Source organism: Coturnix japonica, chromosome 1 (assembly GCF_001577835.2).
Source record: "Coturnix japonica isolate 7356 chromosome 1, Coturnix japonica 2.1, whole genome shotgun sequence".
Classification (NCBI taxonomy): Eukaryota; Metazoa; Chordata; class Aves; order Galliformes; family Phasianidae; genus Coturnix; species Coturnix japonica.
The window spans coordinates 108,514,983-108,532,696 of record NC_029516.1 but is presented as its reverse complement, the minus strand read 5'-3'; the positions used below and the strand labels follow the sequence as shown (position 1 = coordinate 108,532,696).

The window sequence follows — 17,714 nt, the reverse complement described above, 5'->3', positions numbered from 1 at the left end:
GCACTTAACTGTGTTATGGTAACAATCACAACACCCTCAGATTCCCCTCTCTAGGAACCATTTAAGGGCTACAGCATTACCTTGCACCACCAAAATAACCATCCTCTAATTTTCGTATGGTGGCAAGAACTGCCGGATGAATGTCAGTACCATCATCAACTGAAAAAGAACAATGGAAGAGTTTGAATCTTACCAACACATTCTTAAATAACCTCATCAAATACCAAACTTAAAACAGACCCTGCAAGCGTTATCAATACTAGTCTATTCAAAAAACCCTCAGAACAAAATCAAATCAACTCCAGGCCCTTCCACTCATGACAAGTTCCAAAAGGACTACTATGAAATTTATTTGGACAGAATCAGCATGGAGATAATGAGAAGATGCAGGGATATTAAGAAGGAATAAAACAAAATGAAGTATTACCCTGTCATCAAAGTTCAGCAGACTTGAAGAAGTTAAACTGCACTTCTGATGTTAAAACTCTGATGTTAAAACAGTCACACCATCTGTCTCCTCTCAAACCTACCCACATCCTACTCCTCCACAACAATCTACTGTGCTTGAAATAGAGATAAATCAACTTTACCAAGCATTGTGTGGGTGATGGGAAACGTCAGAGTTGGTCTCCCTGTCATCCTCCAACAAGAAGTGAGGTAAGCCAGCTCTATCTTGAGCATCTCCACAATCATCTGATTGTCTAGAGCCAGATAGAAGTGATGCTGGTCAGTAAACTAGAGAATAAAGAAATACAGCATATAAGTGGTTGTTAGTATTCTCTGTAATTTTTTCCCATGTCCTCTCTCAAATCATTAACAAAAGCCACATGAACTACTGTAGACCACAGCAGAGCTTATGCGAATTAACCTAACAAGGCACATCACTAGGAAAAAAAGAGATTAATGTGTCTTCAGAAAGCGTATTTTCTTACATTTATAGGCTTACAGTGAAAAAAGTAAGATGTACAAACAGAAAGTAGATGGTAACCCCCATGAAGGAGAAATTTTTCAGTGGTAAACTACAGTAATCTATTATCTGAAAGACAAATGTAGCCTAAATTTGGAAGGAAAAAACAATAGCAGCAACACAAACAGGCTTGTATTGCATATACAATAAGTATACAATAAACAGGCTCGAGTGCATGCTAAGGACCAGGAACTAGCAAGTGTCTCTTAGAAACACTGAAAGACAAGCAGAAAAGGAACATCTGACAGATGCTGTGAAAAAAAAAAGGTACATTCGATGTACAGTGGTAAAAGGTGGCATTCTCACTACAAAGGAAGCCACAAGAAGAGACTATTACATCTATATCACCAGAAATGGAAATTTTAAAAAGCTGGAAAAAAACAATGAAAAGTGTGTCAAATCAGCCACAATGAATGTTAAATGCACACAAGCACTAGTGAAGGGTGGAAGAGGACGAAGGCTGGAATGTAAAATATACATTGACTGGTAAGATGCATTATGGACAAGGAGAAAACACTCTGTAAACACATCAGAAGTAATTGGAAAACACAGAACCTGCAGATCTTTCAATGAAGAGACGAAGACGATAGGAAGAGAAAACACAGATAAACTAAGTTAATCAGTATTCCCTTTACTGACAGATGAAAAGTAGTAAATTATGATCTGTAATACTGCTTTTAGAATAGCGACAGGAGTTCAGCCTGCGGTTGGGAAGAAAATGTTAAATATCGTGTAAATTTGAGCTGGCAAAGCATAAAGAAACTAATTAAAACAACTTAAGAAAGCAGCCAAAATACTTTCTGAACCACTAGTATTTAGGTTTGAGAACTCAGAGAGGACAAGTCTAGAAATCCAGAGGGAATCAAATATACTGCGTGTATTTAGAAAGGAAGGCCAGAACAATGTAGACCAGACAATCCCATTGCCAAAAGAACTGCAAATGATAAAGCAAGTTGGCCTAATAGTCAGATCAAAACCAATCTCAGCAAACCAGTCTAACTTCATTCTTTCAGAGCAACAAGACTGCACACACAAGGAAGTGGCAGACATATCCTGACTTCTGCAAAGCTTTCCACACTAGTGAGCTGAAGAAAAGCATCTGAAAAGGCTGAACTGCTTCAAAAACTGCTCTCAAGTGGTAGAAACTAACCATTTTCTCAGTCTGAGAGGGTATCTAAATAGCAGCAGCTTCTGCCCTGTTCCTTACTGATGTTTTCACTAGAGAATTGGATGAAGTACAAATTACAAAACCACAGAATCTGTGGACATTACTCAACTTCAACAGATGTGAGTTAATTACTAACCTCAGGAAAGTGAAATTAAACATAAATTCAACTCCATCAAAAAGAGAAAAAGGGGGAGGACGTAATGTCTGATTGAAAAGTACAAAAGAAAACTTTATGGAGGTTTTAGTCTAATATGGAATAAGCATGTTCTTGATTCAAAGATAAATGCCATTTTCAAATATAGATATAACAAGATCTAGATAAAGATCTGCTTGGGTTTGTTTGGTTGGTTTTTTGTTTGTTTGTTTTTAAATAACATCTCTGATGAACTTTCACTAATTTGCAAAAGTGGATACTGGCGTGGAGGAACACAATGCAATCCCAATCTTCCTACATATAAAGTATCTTATAAAGCCAGCTGCAGTCAACTGACTGGAGAAAGAACAAGAAAGAACATTACTTGCAAAAAAATATGATTAAATTTGGACATGCAGCACTGCAGAAGCCATGTTTATGGAATCCACTGAATCTCTTTCACTGCAATTTGAAGACAACATTAATCAATCATCAGTTTAGGAGAGCAACAGCATTCTTTAACCAGTCCCATCTGCACATGGTTGGAGTCGATGACCCACTGGCCTTCTAGTAATAACTACTACAGTAAGGCTACAAGAAGCATGCAGTATTTCATTATTTGTATGAAAGGAGCCACTAATTCTGGGAGGATCCAAACTTCCAGCCACAGTGAAAAACACACTAAGCAGAAAACAAAGATAGAAAGTCTTCTCAGCATCAGTGATCCTTTTAACAATGTAAATATTAAACCTTAGTGTTTTGGTGATTATACTGCTTGGCATACTTATGTGAATGTACATTTTCCATCTAAGAAATCAGTAGAAAGAAAAAGACCTATTTTTGAACCATTTATTTAGAATGTTGGTTCAGGAAGGGATCAGGAACAAATCTAAGACAAAAGCCAAAGAAACTAGATGCTGTATGACAGAAGAAAGATCAGTAGTCCTAATACTCTGGTCATCCAAAGCTCTTCTAAGAATTAAAAACACAAAGCAAAGTACATCTGCTTCATCAGCCCTGCTCTATCTAAAGTGGAATGATAGCACACAAAAGCAAAGTGCTTCCCTAATGATTAGCCATTAAGTACACAGGGTTTCCCTGCTAGATTTAGGTGCTCACCTGAGGGGTAAAAGCAAATATTTGGTTTCTTATCACATACAACTTAGAGGTACCCAGAACTCCAATGTGTCGGTGTGGCCGTCCGCTTAATTTCATTTTCTCATTCCGACCTGACAGGAAGAAAAAAAAACATCATCTAACACTTCCTCTCTGGTTTTCCACAACAACCATCTTAGATATGGAGACCTATTTCATTCGTTTCGGTAAGTCAATAGATATATGAGTGAGACAATACAGAATAGTGTGTTTTGTAGCAACCATCAATATAGTAGCCAGAGTACTTCAAAAGCCTAATTAAAAATTAAAAGTTTGGCTTCACTGACCATGGAATTAAGTATTCTAATCACATTCATTGCTCAGCACCCAAAGCTTCACAACTGAAAATTAAAAGTATGTCTTTTCAAAAAACAGACCATCAACAAGTAACAAACTACAGGGTTTTCATCATAGAGCCTTAAAATTCTTGACTGTAAAAGGCTGAAGAACAAATCTTGATTCCTTTCATTGGGCTAGTAAGCCCCACTGTACTCGCTGTAGAACATTATTAGCTAATGTTCTGCACTGCAGCATTCACTCCAGCACCCAGGAGCTGACCTGAATCCATCTGACAAGGAACACAAGCCCAGCAACTAAATGCCTGAAAAGAAATCCTTGGGAACATTACCAAAGACGTCACTGTTGAAAACAGTACATCTTTGTGTCAAGTTGTCCTGCTTGCCCCATTAGTGAAAGAAAGCTGTTTCAAACTTCTACAGAATAATTGCAAACATCAGCAAAACCCTGTAAATGTTAAACTTATTAGAAGTTCCTTGTAATAAGAAAACAAATTATTTTCCCAAAACAGTACATGCAAGTTCCTTTTTAACATATAAGTCTTCATTTCTAACACTTACTTGAAGGCAATCTTACTTTCTGTAAAAAAAACAAAACAACAACAAAAAAAACAACCACATAACACTGAAAAACAAACAAAAATCTTCTTCCACATTATCACTGAAACATGCTCAAGACTGACATGGAAGCATGATACAGCTAGCTTTCCTTGTCCATACTGCAGAAGTATCTACCAATGCTGATCCACTCCATCTCAGTTTTACTTTCTAGTAACAGCAACAGATTTGAGTCATGAATTTTTGGCCTGGTTTAAGTTGTAAAAGTAAGTTCAATTAGGAATGCAGGCAATAAATTTTCACCAAGACCCCTTTCATTCCAGCAAGTATTACCAGAAGAGCCAGTGGTGGCTGAAGGTTTATCAGATTTTCAAGTTAACTAAAAGAAGTTGGAGTTTTTATGCATTTAGTTAAACAAACTGGCAGGCATCTAGGGCCACCGCTGAGAAAGTGGAAATTTATTTAAAGTCGTGGGGCTATAAAAGCCTTAAAGGCTTCTGGATTTGCAGACAGAGAGCTTCTGTCAGCTCCATTTGGCTCAGAATTGGAACAACAGAAAGAACCTGACAGCCTAAAGATTTGTTCTCTTTAGAAGTAGCTCCTGCAGAATAAGATGTCAGTTTTTAAGACAGGTGCTCTAATTTTGAGTAATGTGGGGTTTTATTTCTTCTCAGTTCATTTGTTTTTAAATCAAAGAAATTGAGGCAGCATGTAAGAAATGTAAAAATACCCAGTATGGCAGTAGAGATATTTAAATACCTACCTAGCATGGTGTAGAGATTACTTAGGATGCGAGCTGGCTGCACTCTCAGCGGATGGATATCAGCAATGCTCTGAACACTGATTCCATGGTTTTGCAAAAGATTCTTAATTTGATTGGTTTCTGCCAGAACAGTTACTGCATAACAGAAAACAAAAACACAAGTAAGAGCCATAGTTATTCATTATAACTGAGTGCCTTTACTGTCACCTCCCAGCTGTTGTGTAGCTGTCTAAAAATGCACAAAGTCTTTACTTCTTTCTTAATTTACATCTTCATGAGATCTAACAGGATGTCAGAGTGGTTTTGGCTCTCTAATTCTCCATACATATTGTCATTCTTTTCCATTCTGGATTGTATGGTAGCTCAAGTTTGAAGGGACCTCACAAGGTCTCTAGTCCAATCTCCTGCTCAAGGCATAGCTAATTTGGAAGTTAGATATCATTTCTCTCCAATTTCACATGGTTTGGATTGTGCAGTCACTTCCAGGAGATGGGGTTTTTCCCCCACAAAGCAAGGGGAAACCCTACTTGAAAATATAATATAAAGTGTTATAATACATCACATCAAATTATTACATCTAGGTCAGTGGTGGACAAATGTGTTAGGATTATGATGACAAATGTCTAAAGACCATAAAACGGAAGAGATAGGGGAAAAAAATCCCCCAGGTTGGAGGAATTTACAATCCAAGGCCTGATTTTACAACTTGTTCTATATAAGGTTTTGCCCATTGTGAGGTGGCTTATTGGTTTGGCACTGATAATTCATAGTCACTGCTATTTATATAGCAGTCAAAGAATGCTAAAAATAAGCATGCATTTATGCATCTAAGGGAAATCACACATTTTAGAGCAGCAAAATGTCACTGCTATGACAACAACAGGAGATAAACAAGTTTTTTCTCAGCTTGAAATACCAGTGATGAAGGCTGCTCCTGCTAAATGAGCTGATTACTTTTCCAGAATGACACAGGCGATAGGAAAGCTTTTATGCCCAATTAGTTGGTGTTTGCCCTCAACTTAAGTATGTAGTTTTGGCTGCTCCTGCATTGATGAAAACAGCAGACACACCCTGAAGCAGCCAAAAGACAGCTTTAAGTCTGGCTGCCCTCTGCTGTCTAGCTCACTCCTCACCTCTGTGGACAGAGATCTGCCCCATCCCTTGCTTTCTTGGCTCCTCTGAAAAGAGCCCGGACAAAATCCTAACTGAACTGAATGGTTTCCTGTCAGCCCTCCTCTTTCTGCTATTATCCATCATGACTTTCCTTTTCAATAAAACATTAAGCTTGTCACTTTCCAGTCTCTGACCAGTCTTAACATTATACTTAGTGTTTTTTTTTAAACAGGTTTGTTAAAGCTGATCTTCCCTCCTAGAAGAAAAGCAGCTCACAGTATCACCAAAGCAGCCATGTGCCATGCAAAGATCAGTATCATTTTAAAATGTGTCCTTCTTCATTCCCTTGAATAGGGACTTCACGTTCACACAGTCCAGTTTACTCAGAATGTTAAAAGAAAAAGATCCCCAACCTTGTACCACAACATCAGGTTTAAATCCAGTGGAAAACCTTCTGTTTAAGGGATCAATTTCACCTGCAGCCAGAAATCCCTAGAAAAAAAAAATATAAAAGAAATAAAAGAGAAAGGAGACAAACAAAAATTAAGTAAAAGGCTTTTGATGAAGATTTCTTAACCAATATTCACATTTTATCAGGAGAGCTGGATTAGCGTCTGGTTTCCCCATCCCACCCACTAAGTACATTTAATAAAATCAATATTATAGTGGCTGTAATACTTCTTGGAACAACAAGAAAATGGTTATGACTGACACAATCTGCACATCCATATTTTCTATTTTAGAGTTGCACCAAGTGATGCAACGTTGCTAGGCCAGTGATTTTTCTGTTAGTTCCCCAGGGATACTGAGTTGTTCATTTCCAAGTCCATAGCTAATACTGGACAACCCTGTCAGCATCTTATGCTGCAGAATAAGGTGCAACCCAGTGGAGCTGAAACTGAAGAATCCTTGCTCTGGAACAGTCAAGTCAGTCTGGACTTTGTATTTCTTGAACATATCTAGCCCACCTGGCAACTTACTGACCTTGATGAGAAGCAGACAATTTAGCATAATATAATATACAGGTGGTATGTTACCTGTGATATACAAAATACACAAGTAAGCTCCTGAAAGCTCAGAGTCGCCCCTCCACAGTTTTTATTGGAAAACACACTGACCCCTACCTGTCAATCAAATTGTGCTTAGAGGCTAAACCAATTCAAAGTAAAATGAAACACAAACTTGTCTGCTATTCAAGAAATAATTACCTCTGCTAATAGGCAGCTAAGGATGTACAGTGACTGGCCCCAAAGATGAGGCAACTTTCCCATTGGGACACGATCCACTGAGTGAGGATTTTCATACTCCTCATCAACCTGACAACAAAAACACAAACAGGAAACTTATCTTAAAGTTCTGAAGAACAACCAGTAAGTATTTGTAAAAATACGGTCTATCATCTGCCCTTTCTAACCATCTATTACTGACACCTCTTGATTTTACTTTTGAGGCTGCATGCAACCTGGGACAAGAACTGTGCTTCCTTTTCATACACCACTCAAACTATTGAAGCTGGAGGTTGAACAAGGACTCTGCACACAAGTACAGCTTTGGTGTCAGGACCTCCCCTTTCTTATTGTCATCCCTTTCCTGCCTTCCCTCTGGAAAACTTGTAGGGAATTGTGTCAGCTTTCCAGCTCCTTGTAAGATGATTCTTGAATTTCACTGCTTCCTACCTAGCTTTCTGAAGGTGAACCTGGAATTGCTTTCCAAAAACAAAGCCTATTCTACCCTTCTTATTTTAGCAAGAATGGTCTATACAAAAATAAAGAGTAGAATCTCTCCATTTTGGCATACAGAAAATCAAAACCCCTGACTTGATCCATTGTGGGAGGAGCATATAACCTCCTAGACAACATCTTTATCAAGGCCATTATAGAATTTATAAATGGTAAGCAAAAATTACACCATTTATTTGGCATATTCTCCCAATCATAATCATATCAGAATTCAGAAAAAGGCCCTGTGCTGTTACACACTTCCTCCCAACAGGAAGGTAACTCAGAGATTCAGCCTCAGACCTCTGAGGAAGACATCAGCTGTTGATACTCCTGCCCTAAACTCAGACCAGTCCAGAAGGCTCCACAGCCCCAGTGGGGGCTGAGAAGTCTGGAGTGGGAGAAGTTGGCAGGGAGAGATATAAAAGTAAGTAGCATGGAAGGGGATATAACGTTATCTGAATTTCTCTGTCACAATGAGAGGAATGGGTAAAACAGTGACAGAAAAGATGGGAAAAACAGCCAACCAACCAAAAAAATAACAGATAAAAAACACACTAAAAATCTAACATGAATCCTGATTCATCTAAAACCTGTTTCCATCTCAAATACAAGCTCTGAAAAAGAGCGAGCACAAACCACCCGTAGAATAAACAGGCAGAACAGTCTATGCTTTACTACTTTGAGATTTGATTTCTAAATTAGCAGTAGCACTTCTTAAATACACCTTATTACAGCAACTTACAAATCTTACACCTGCTCCAGAACTTCCAGAGACTCTTGGATTCCTATTGTCAGGATCTGATCATTTAGAAGCCTAAAGTTACCATTTCTCAGTGGGAACTGTGAGAAGTTTATCAGTGCCATGGATTGTTATTGTTTTTTATTACTGACTTAGATTTATGAGCTACAGGAAAGTGGTACATTGATCTTCATATCTATACTTCACATACTGAAGTGGATGCTGCATTTTCACAATACCTTTTCTGAAGGGACTGCGTATAGTTCAGGCATTAGAACTATTCCATTCTTTTCTCTAATGAGTATTCCTTCCAAAGCTTCTCTGTACTCTTCTACCTGGAGATATTTATAAAAGAAAATTGACAATACACTCAGCTAAACAGAAACAATAAAGTTATAATTCTACTACTTCTCTGTTGAAAATTCGTAAGAAGTGAACAAGAAGGGGGAGAGGGAAAAGTGGATCGTAGCTTGCTGATGGAAGAAGAGGCTTCAAATTGTCAGACATTGTTCCAAGATCTCAGTATTATCATTCTCCAAAGCATAAGCACACATCTTGAATCAAAAACAAACCACTGAAACACAAAAATTATTGCAATTGAGATGTCACTAGAAATCCTGCATAAAATTTGATCATGATAATGAAGTGACATGGAAGACATCAGGACAAGCAATATCCATCAGAAGTGTGAGGTTTAGGAATTTTTAGCTTTCTACCAAGCACATTTGTGCATGATATTCTGAATCCAACTTTGCAGGACTGGGAATTCAGTTTCTCTTAAAAATTTGCCCTAAGGAAAGCCTTAAATAGCTGTAAACCAAATAAAAATACCTAAGTTAAATGAACATAAAATCCTCTTGTTCTTGTATTGCTTGCTATAAAACATTAACATAGAACTACAGACTCATTAAGGTTGTATAAGACTAAGATCACCCAGTTTAACCACCAACCCATCCCCACCACACCCACTATGTCCCTCAGTGCCACACAGTCATGTCATGGTACACTAGTATTGTCCACTCTTGCTGAGTGATCAGGGTGCTTATTTTCTGAATGGTTGTTGCCAATGCAATTAGGCTTATGAAGCAGTAACTGTGGAAGACTAGATACCACCACTGGAGTGTCACACACAACTACGTTTGAAGTGTGGGAACTGCGGTCAATTGCCCATTCTGAGCACACTCTACCACAGACCATATGCATACCATAAAAGCAATCAAGTACATAATGTCCCAGATCACCTAACTAAATTCTAGAGACTGCTTTTGGAACAGTTATTTTTATCAATGTGAGTGAAGTTTCAAAAATTTTTCATTTTTCTCCTTATGAAACAAAATTACTTTTCTCTCTACCAGACTATTTCTGCTGAGCTCAGCAAAGCAACCCATATTTCTAATGTTAATAAATACTTCACTGTACTTACATCTGTTATAGAAAGGTATTTTTGGTCTGAAATTCCTAGCTTTGTTTCTGATGGCATTCTATTTTTAAGAAGTTTTATTTAGTAATCATAGTCCCTCTGCATACTGGGCAACCTAAAATCATATGTATTTGTTACCTCCTTCAAGCCATCAAGCAGTAGAGCTCTTGATCTGAATACATTTAGTATTATCTCATTATGTGCTGCTCTTTCAACATGAACTTCCCAGTAAGGTCAGAGTAGTTGGAGACTGCTTCCACCCTGTTGTGTGAAACTCCATTAAATTCCTTTGAAACTCAGTGATTCCCAGTACTGTCTGATGCCAAAAAAGCATCAACATTGCAAGACATTCAAACAATAATACCTGTAAGACTCCAGCCTGAGTAGCATGTGAAAACAAATGCTCCATCCACATCCTCACTCAGCTGCTGCTATCTGTCAAATGCAGTTCAGCTGCACAAATACATAATTTGTATGTATGCAAAAAGTAAAGGGTTCTGCCAATAAAAAAGGGTCATGAGGACTTTTAAAGGTGGTAACTGATAATTAAAATAAACATAGAGAAAAGCTACAAATTATGGAGGGTTAACATCTTTGTACTTCCATTCTAGGCCATTTCTTTTCTCACCTGAATTTTGTCCTCATTAAATACTCCATCAATTAGGAAGTAAGTCCAGAACACTGGCCACTCGCATTCAATATTCTCAAACAGCTTGAGCTCAGCAGGATCATAGTGCAATCTGCTTGGATCCTGGAAATTCAGTCATGTTCTTTTAGTCACGGTGCTAAAACAGTCACTCAAAGTCCATAAACAATTAAGGCCTATTTTATACAAATAATTAAAACAAAGAAAGCAATAAAAATACAACAAATTTTCCACATAGCTTCTTGACTTCTTTTTTCACATTCACTCCCAGACTTGTTTAATTGCTCTCCAGACAAGCCAGCCTTTCTCATACTCAGAATCTAGATGTCACCCATGTAATCTTGCCTCTGCCCCACTTCATAGATACCCTGGAGCATCTCAAAGGCAGTTCTTTTCCTTAGGCACCCTAAGCATGTCTAAGGGTTAATACCTTGCAGAATCATTAATTAATTTATCTCATTAGTAACTATTAGTCTTTAAACCACTAGTCTCCCTGAGACATGAGTAATTCCGAAGATGTACTGGTTTACCTGGCTTACTACCAAAGGTCTTCATAATGATACGGAATTTTGCCCTTGATGTAAGCAAGACAAAATAATGCCAATTAAAAAGAGATAGCATTCTTCCTAACAGCTACTGAAAACATACATCAGAAGTACCTCTCTGGGTGTCTTGTAGCCATCTCGGAGAAAGCGACAGCAGCCATAACGGCCCTATAAAAACAGACAAAATTACAGAAATCTTCACATACTGTTTTTCCTCACAGTCATCTAAGTGGTGAGTTTCCAGTGCCACTTCGGGATTTTCCTCCCTCTGTTCCATGCACGGACACACCAAGTCTGTCAATCCTAGATTAATTAGGCTTTTCAATTTAGAAAATAAAGGACATCCTTACCTGCAATTTAGATATGATTTCACTCTTGGTTACATTAACAAGGTTTATATCTTCCACTGCAAAAGCTGGGTAGGAAATTATGGAGAGAAGGCCAGCATCTATTTCCTTTGATGTGGATGCCCTCGGCAACATGGAATACAGTATAGACTGAGCAAAACACAGAAGAGAGGGATATGAATAAAGGCTGTAACATGCAAACGGAATATACAATTTGCAAATGGAGAGACCTCACTGCATAACTATTTTAACTAAGTTAACATGAGAATGTTTCAAACCAGACACTTGGATGTGATACAGGGTGAACAGGACAGTCTGAAGTCACCCTTACTAAGGTTGCAATCCAGTTAATCAGCATTTCAATTAAGAAAAAAAAAAGGAAAATTAGATGGAATTTCTTCTAGCACCAGAAACAGAAGACTGCTTTTTTACCTGACAATGTTCTACTTCATCAGGAAGAACATGAATCACTGATTTGTGCCCTCCATGAGCTCCAAAAAGATCTAATTCATCGATTGCTTCCAAAGCAGCCTTCAAAACAAATGAACAACACCCACATACACAAAAATGCCATTAAATATCTTTTAAGCCAAGTATACACCCCACCATTTGTACTTTTCCTCTAAAGGTAAAAACCTTTTTTAAAGACAAGACAGAAGTTTGCTCTGCAGACTCTGTTTCCGACTTCAATGGGAAACACGTCAATACTTTAGAAAAAGTAAGCAATGTTTTTGCCTTTCCATTCATAGGACCCAGGACTGATGTGCTGTTGACCATTCTTACAATTAAAACCCAAAGCAAAGCAACAGGAAACAGTGCTTCTGCTGAATAATGCAAAAATAATATTTAGCCATAAATGCTCCTCCCGTTTCCATGTTCCAAAATAACCCCTCTGTTTCAGTGGCAATTTGTGGCTCTGAGTTGCAGGGCTATTCAAAGAGAAAGGCTTGCTCAAAATGCTCTGGGAACGAGCCTCTGCTGTTGCAGGGAAGAGCATTTTGCCATCTACCTCTCCTTCTGATACTATCACTTCCCAAGGGAAATAGAGATACCTGCTCTCCACTTGCCTAATGGCCAAGCAGCCAACAGAGACACATCACGCCCTGTCTTTATGGGTGAATCAGTACATCTCATATGTCTCAGCTATAACACGTATGCCTAAGGAAGATATTAATAACCCACCTGTTCATCTCTGTGCACCCCTACTTTAACCTGGAAGTGTCCTGGCTTTGCTGATGTGGGACTTGCTGTGCCACAACATTTGCTGCTGGGTCAGGATGAGAGCAAGGAGCTTTCCTTTTAAAATCCTGTTCACTGTATCTATCATGTTTGTGCCTCAATGAATCTGCTGCACATTTTGCAGTCCCCCGAACAACTGTACTAAGGTCCTTCCAAGTAAGCCATTATCACAAAGATTTTATGATGAATACTCAATTCGTACCCAAACAAAAATTAATATAATTAGTTAACTGCTGCTAAGGTGGCTATGAAAAAGGAAGCCATTGGGTTTACTAGAGCTATTCAGAGTAAGAGAACAGCCACAGAAGAGAAGCCAGAAAGACATGCTCACTTTAGCCATCCCTACGGAGCTTGCGTTCAATTCAGGGATGCCCTGGTTTGTCTTATCACCACGTTCCCAAATTCCATAATCCTGCAAAAATAACAACATTAGGATAAAAAATGGCACTGTTACACACACAACCAGTATTCCCCTACCTCACCTCCACACGCACAGGCTCACCACAAAACTAGAACCTCGTAGGAAACTTGTTTATCAGCATTAAGAATAAAATAACAAGTGACATCCAAAGAGCTCCTCTGCATGTTTAATAACCAGAACATGCAAATACATCCCAGCAGGATCACATCCGCAGTCATAAATCACTTACTCCATAGAACACATAAAGACCTCTAACCTAAATGCTTCTCCCTGTGCCTCTGCAACTCATCACTTACCCAAAAAGTTTGATAACACTCTGCTCTTTTCAGAAAGGCCCACGAGATGCCAGGAATTGTTATTAATCGCTACTATGATGATAGAACAACTACACTTCATTCAGAAAACAGCAAATCCCCCCACAGCTGTCCCACCACCTCCAGAAATGTTGCTCACAATGCAATGACAAATTCTGACATCCTCTGATGGAAAAAGAAGATAATGTTTTCAGTCACCATCAAGAAATAAATTTCCCACCCACATCTAAGCTGTGTTCAGATGTCTTACACATAAATAACTACTTACAGCAACTTTGTAGGCAGCTTCAATGTAAAAAACAAGGTTCTGAATAAAGGTAACTTCATCAAGGGTGAAAATGATACGTAACCCTAAAAACAAGAGAAGAACTTATGCTGTATTAGAACTATTTCCTCTTCAAAAAATTTCAAACTTTTATATACTTGTTACTAACTACCAGCTCTATTCACAGAAATCAATGAAAGACACAGGTTGATTTCAAAAGGAGCGGCAACAAGCCTCAACATTTGCTGCTGATAAACTACTTCAAATACCACCAATACACATCATCTGTTTCAAAGGCCATCCAAAAAATGCCCTCAGTGGAAACACGGCATTCATACACCCTGGCTACAGAGCAGAGAGATATGAACCAGCTCCAGCTTCTGACAACCATGTGGCCCAGCACCACCAGCAGCTACACCATCTGCTTCAGGAGAAGAGCCTTATCCTCACACAGGAAGAGCATGGTTGCTATGAGCAGAAAGCTAAACAGTGCTGGCTAGAAAACAGACAGGACAGTGGCACTCAGCTTGATGCAGTCACTCTGAATAAACCCATTTGTCCATCAGACACACAGCTCTTCTTTGACATGGCTCTGAATAGAGTTTGTACATCAACAGACTTTAAGGGAATGGACCCTTCCTGGGCAGTTACTGTAAGTGTGATATCCTAACAAACATCTTTTTTCCATAGAAATACTATTTTCTATGTAGTTGAACATAAAACTGTAACAGCCAGGGCTAAAATATCTTCTACTTACCTGATGCAGTCATCTGTGCCAAGAAGAGCAGGTAAAGGGAAGTGGCATCGACTTGCAGATGTCCCCACTGATCATCTCCAACCACTGTGGCACAAGTAGCAGAGTTGTACTTGGCGTGTAGGCAGTCCTTGGTACTCTGTGTGCGTTTGAACTTCTCTACCTTATCTACCTGAAAAGCACCACAGATTTCAAATGTGAAACACTTCAGAAGAAATTCTCCAACCAATTTCACAACACCTCGTCTTAGATAGGGAGAAACTCGAGGTCCTGCTTTTTGTTACTTCAGCGTGTTTTGATTGATCAGAGTGCATGAACTTTAGACTCTGCCTAAATCCACATTTCTTTGGGAAAGGGTAAGCTTAAATGGCCTTGCTGAGTTCAGCCCTTAGTGACAGGTATGCACCTTTGCAAAAATCAAGGCAACACCGTGATTTGCTGCAAACCTGATTTTAAAAAGGTACAAGCATGATCAGAGTTCAGCTCAAGCTAACAACAGTGTATGTGCTGAGTTGTACCATGCATACATACCTGTCTCATCATGCACTGTAAGAGTCCCCGCATCAGCTTCACAACATTCTGCAGGAATAAAGCAGACCAGTGACACTCCTGTACTACCAGCCCTTCACGACTAATGTGAAGAGGCTTCAGTGTGCACAAAGAGAAGCATAGAATAAGCATTAAGACAAGATTTCGTCTTGAATTCCAGAAAATTATTAAGGCCTAAAAATACATTCACACTTTAACCAAGCATGTCTATACATCACATATGATTTCCATGAGACTACTCTTGTTCATATTTCATAGGCAGCTGCTTCAAAGGGCACATTTCACCTTAGGGGGAAAAATAACAAATTGCCATTCTATCACAGAAGCAACCTAGGTTTGAATTTCTGCCCCACAACACACCTTATGAAGGATCTCACAGTTTAATCAGATTGGCTTCTTAATGAGGGCATAAAATCTTGGAGAAGCGCTGTTTACAACAATCTGCCAAACAATGCTCCTACCAGTTTCCTTTTGGTATATATATTAATTGAGATGTTAGCCTCCCTGTCGCTCTGTTCTCCAAATCTCACCTGCTGGGAGGCTGCTAGGAACACAGACCGCTCTGTGTTACACAGACACTGCTGCCACAAGAACAAAACAGGTATCCCATGCTGGGAAAACAGCAACCATGACCATATGAAAAAAAGGCAAAACATAGCATAGTTGCTTTGCAATGAACTTCAACATACCTGCTCGAGCTCATAAGCTTTGGCCTTGTCCTCGTCCCGGTCTGCGTTCTTTCGGTAGGCCATGCCAAGCCCCCACACTGCCAGGATGCTATAGACATTGTCCCGTACCCAAGCATCTTTATGGTTTGTACCAGCAGAAAGCAGCCCTGTAACTGGGTTCTGAACATGGCAGGAAAGGTAAAGAACAAACATTAATACCTGAAGTCACATGTATTAAGACAAACCACTGCTTTCCATACCAAAAAGTAGAGGAGGGAAAGTACTGATTGCACAATACAGCTTCTCACAGTTTTGCCAGAGACTCACAGTCCTTTCCTTAGCTCACACATGAGAAGTGCAAAATGTATTTCTTTGAGCATTTCAGGACACAAAGCTTACAGAACCCAGGAGAGCACCCCGCACAGTCTCTCGCATCTCAAATACTTCCTAACATTCTTCATTTAATCATTAATTCCCACTGCCTCATTGCCATCAACTTGAACGCTCATTTCTTAGCTGTGTGTTCAAACAGAGCAACTGTTACAAATGCCAGATCAATTGCTGTGACAGGGACACCTGACCCAAGCCCTGTCAGACACATCTTTATCAAAACTCAATGTTCTCAAACACACTTCACGTTCTCCAAGCCACGTCTCAGAGAACATGAGCTCTGTCAGTGCACAGCAAGCATGTCTAATCTGCACGTTTCATGTGCTGCTGGATGCCGGGCACAGGGTCACCTCCACACACTGTACAGCCCTGTCTTGGCAGCACCTCTCCTGCCTGCTGCTCTTCTGTCTAGCTGCTCACAGGACGTGGGTGGCTCAGCTCATGCCCAGCTCCCTGGCAGCTGCTGAAGGAGCTCAAGGTCATCCCACAGGGCCAGAAGAGCAGCATGAACAACGCCGGCAGGCCGCACCGGGCAGGGCAGACAGCCGCCTCCACCCTCTCGCCCCGACCCCGGCCCCCATCCTCTCTCCCGGCGCCGCCGCCCTCACCTGGTGGCAAAGGATGGTCCGCTGCACCAGGCGGGCGTAGCCGTCCAGGCGCACCCCCGAGTTACTGCGGCTCCTCATCGCCTCTCCTCACCGCCCAGCCGGAGATGGCGGCGGCCGCTTCCCTGTGTGCGCGGCGGACGGCGCGACGGAGCTCCCAGCCCGCGGCCCTTCCCCCTGCCGGCGGCCGGGCGGGGCCCTACGCCGCTTCCACACAGCGCCCGCGGTCCCGCCGCTACCCGGCGGAGCAGTGGCGTCTGGGCTGGGTGCCACTTTCTCCTAGATAAAGGGTTGCTATGGCTACACTGCTGGCAGGGCATAAAAAGTCTGAGTAGAGAAGGGATATGTATTCTGTAGAGCATTACACAGCTTAGAGTTGCGGAGCTTTGTATGAAGTACCAGGAACTGAAAGCACAACCACCACAGAGTTGTGCAGAGCACGACATGGCAACTTTTTTAATCACTGTTTTTTTCTCCGTATGCATGACCTAAGAAGGAGGTTGAACTAGCCCAAATTTCCTTAGGCAGCTGCTCGGTCCCCACGCCCCCTGCTGTGGAAACGCTCCTTCCATGGCTTTATTGACGGCATTCACTGGGCTACACTAACATAAGGATAGGAAAAGGAATAAATAAAATGAGAATGATTAAAATAATCCTAGCATAAGCTAAGGTGCAAAGGTAGAAACAAATTAAGACTCCAAGTTGTGACTGTGGAATATACTTTTTAGTATGGAATTGCTGAAGCCAAACTCAGCCATGTCCTGCAGGATGCTCAGGGGAGACCTTACTGCTCTCTACAGCTGCCAGAAAGGAGGTTGTGATGAGCTGAAGTTCTGCCTCTTCTCCCAGTAACAGTGATAGGATGAGAGAAAACACTGTCTAATTGCACCAGGAGCAGTTCAGGTTGGATATTAATACAGATTTCTTCTCAGAAAGAG

At 40.3% G+C, this 17,714-nt stretch overlaps 1 protein-coding gene across 2 annotated transcripts in view; it reads right to left on the bottom strand.

Annotated features, from left to right (window-relative positions):
* The window catches only part of PHKA2 (phosphorylase kinase regulatory subunit alpha 2), a 33,182-nt gene extending 16,212 nt beyond the window's left edge, over positions 1 to 16,970 (bottom strand). Inside the window, exons 1-17 of one of the 2 annotated variants that reach the window (XM_015886135.2) lie at positions 16,780 to 16,970; positions 15,803 to 15,961; positions 15,096 to 15,143; positions 14,568 to 14,736; positions 13,814 to 13,896; positions 13,142 to 13,222; positions 12,004 to 12,102; positions 11,575 to 11,721; positions 11,339 to 11,392; positions 10,662 to 10,784; positions 8,853 to 8,948; positions 7,362 to 7,469; positions 6,567 to 6,645; positions 5,041 to 5,175; positions 3,388 to 3,497; positions 591 to 735; positions 81 to 159 (exon numbers count right to left, since the gene is read on the bottom strand). In XM_015886135.2, the coding sequence (XP_015741621.1) occupies positions 81 to 159; positions 591 to 735; positions 3,388 to 3,497; positions 5,041 to 5,175; positions 6,567 to 6,645; positions 7,362 to 7,469; positions 8,853 to 8,948; positions 10,662 to 10,784; positions 11,339 to 11,392; positions 11,575 to 11,721; positions 12,004 to 12,102; positions 13,142 to 13,222; positions 13,814 to 13,896; positions 14,568 to 14,736; positions 15,096 to 15,143; positions 15,803 to 15,961; positions 16,780 to 16,857 (1,793 nt within the window). In that variant the 5' untranslated portion in view covers positions 16,858 to 16,970. The remainder of the gene's footprint in view (positions 1 to 80; positions 160 to 590; positions 736 to 3,387; positions 3,498 to 5,040; positions 5,176 to 6,566; positions 6,646 to 7,361; positions 7,470 to 8,852; positions 8,949 to 10,661; positions 10,785 to 11,338; positions 11,393 to 11,574; positions 11,722 to 12,003; positions 12,103 to 13,141; positions 13,223 to 13,813; positions 13,897 to 14,567; positions 14,737 to 15,095; positions 15,144 to 15,802; positions 15,962 to 16,779) is intronic. The other variant, XM_015886144.2, reaches the window with a different exon arrangement.
* Positions 16,971 to 17,714: the final 744 nt, after the last annotated feature.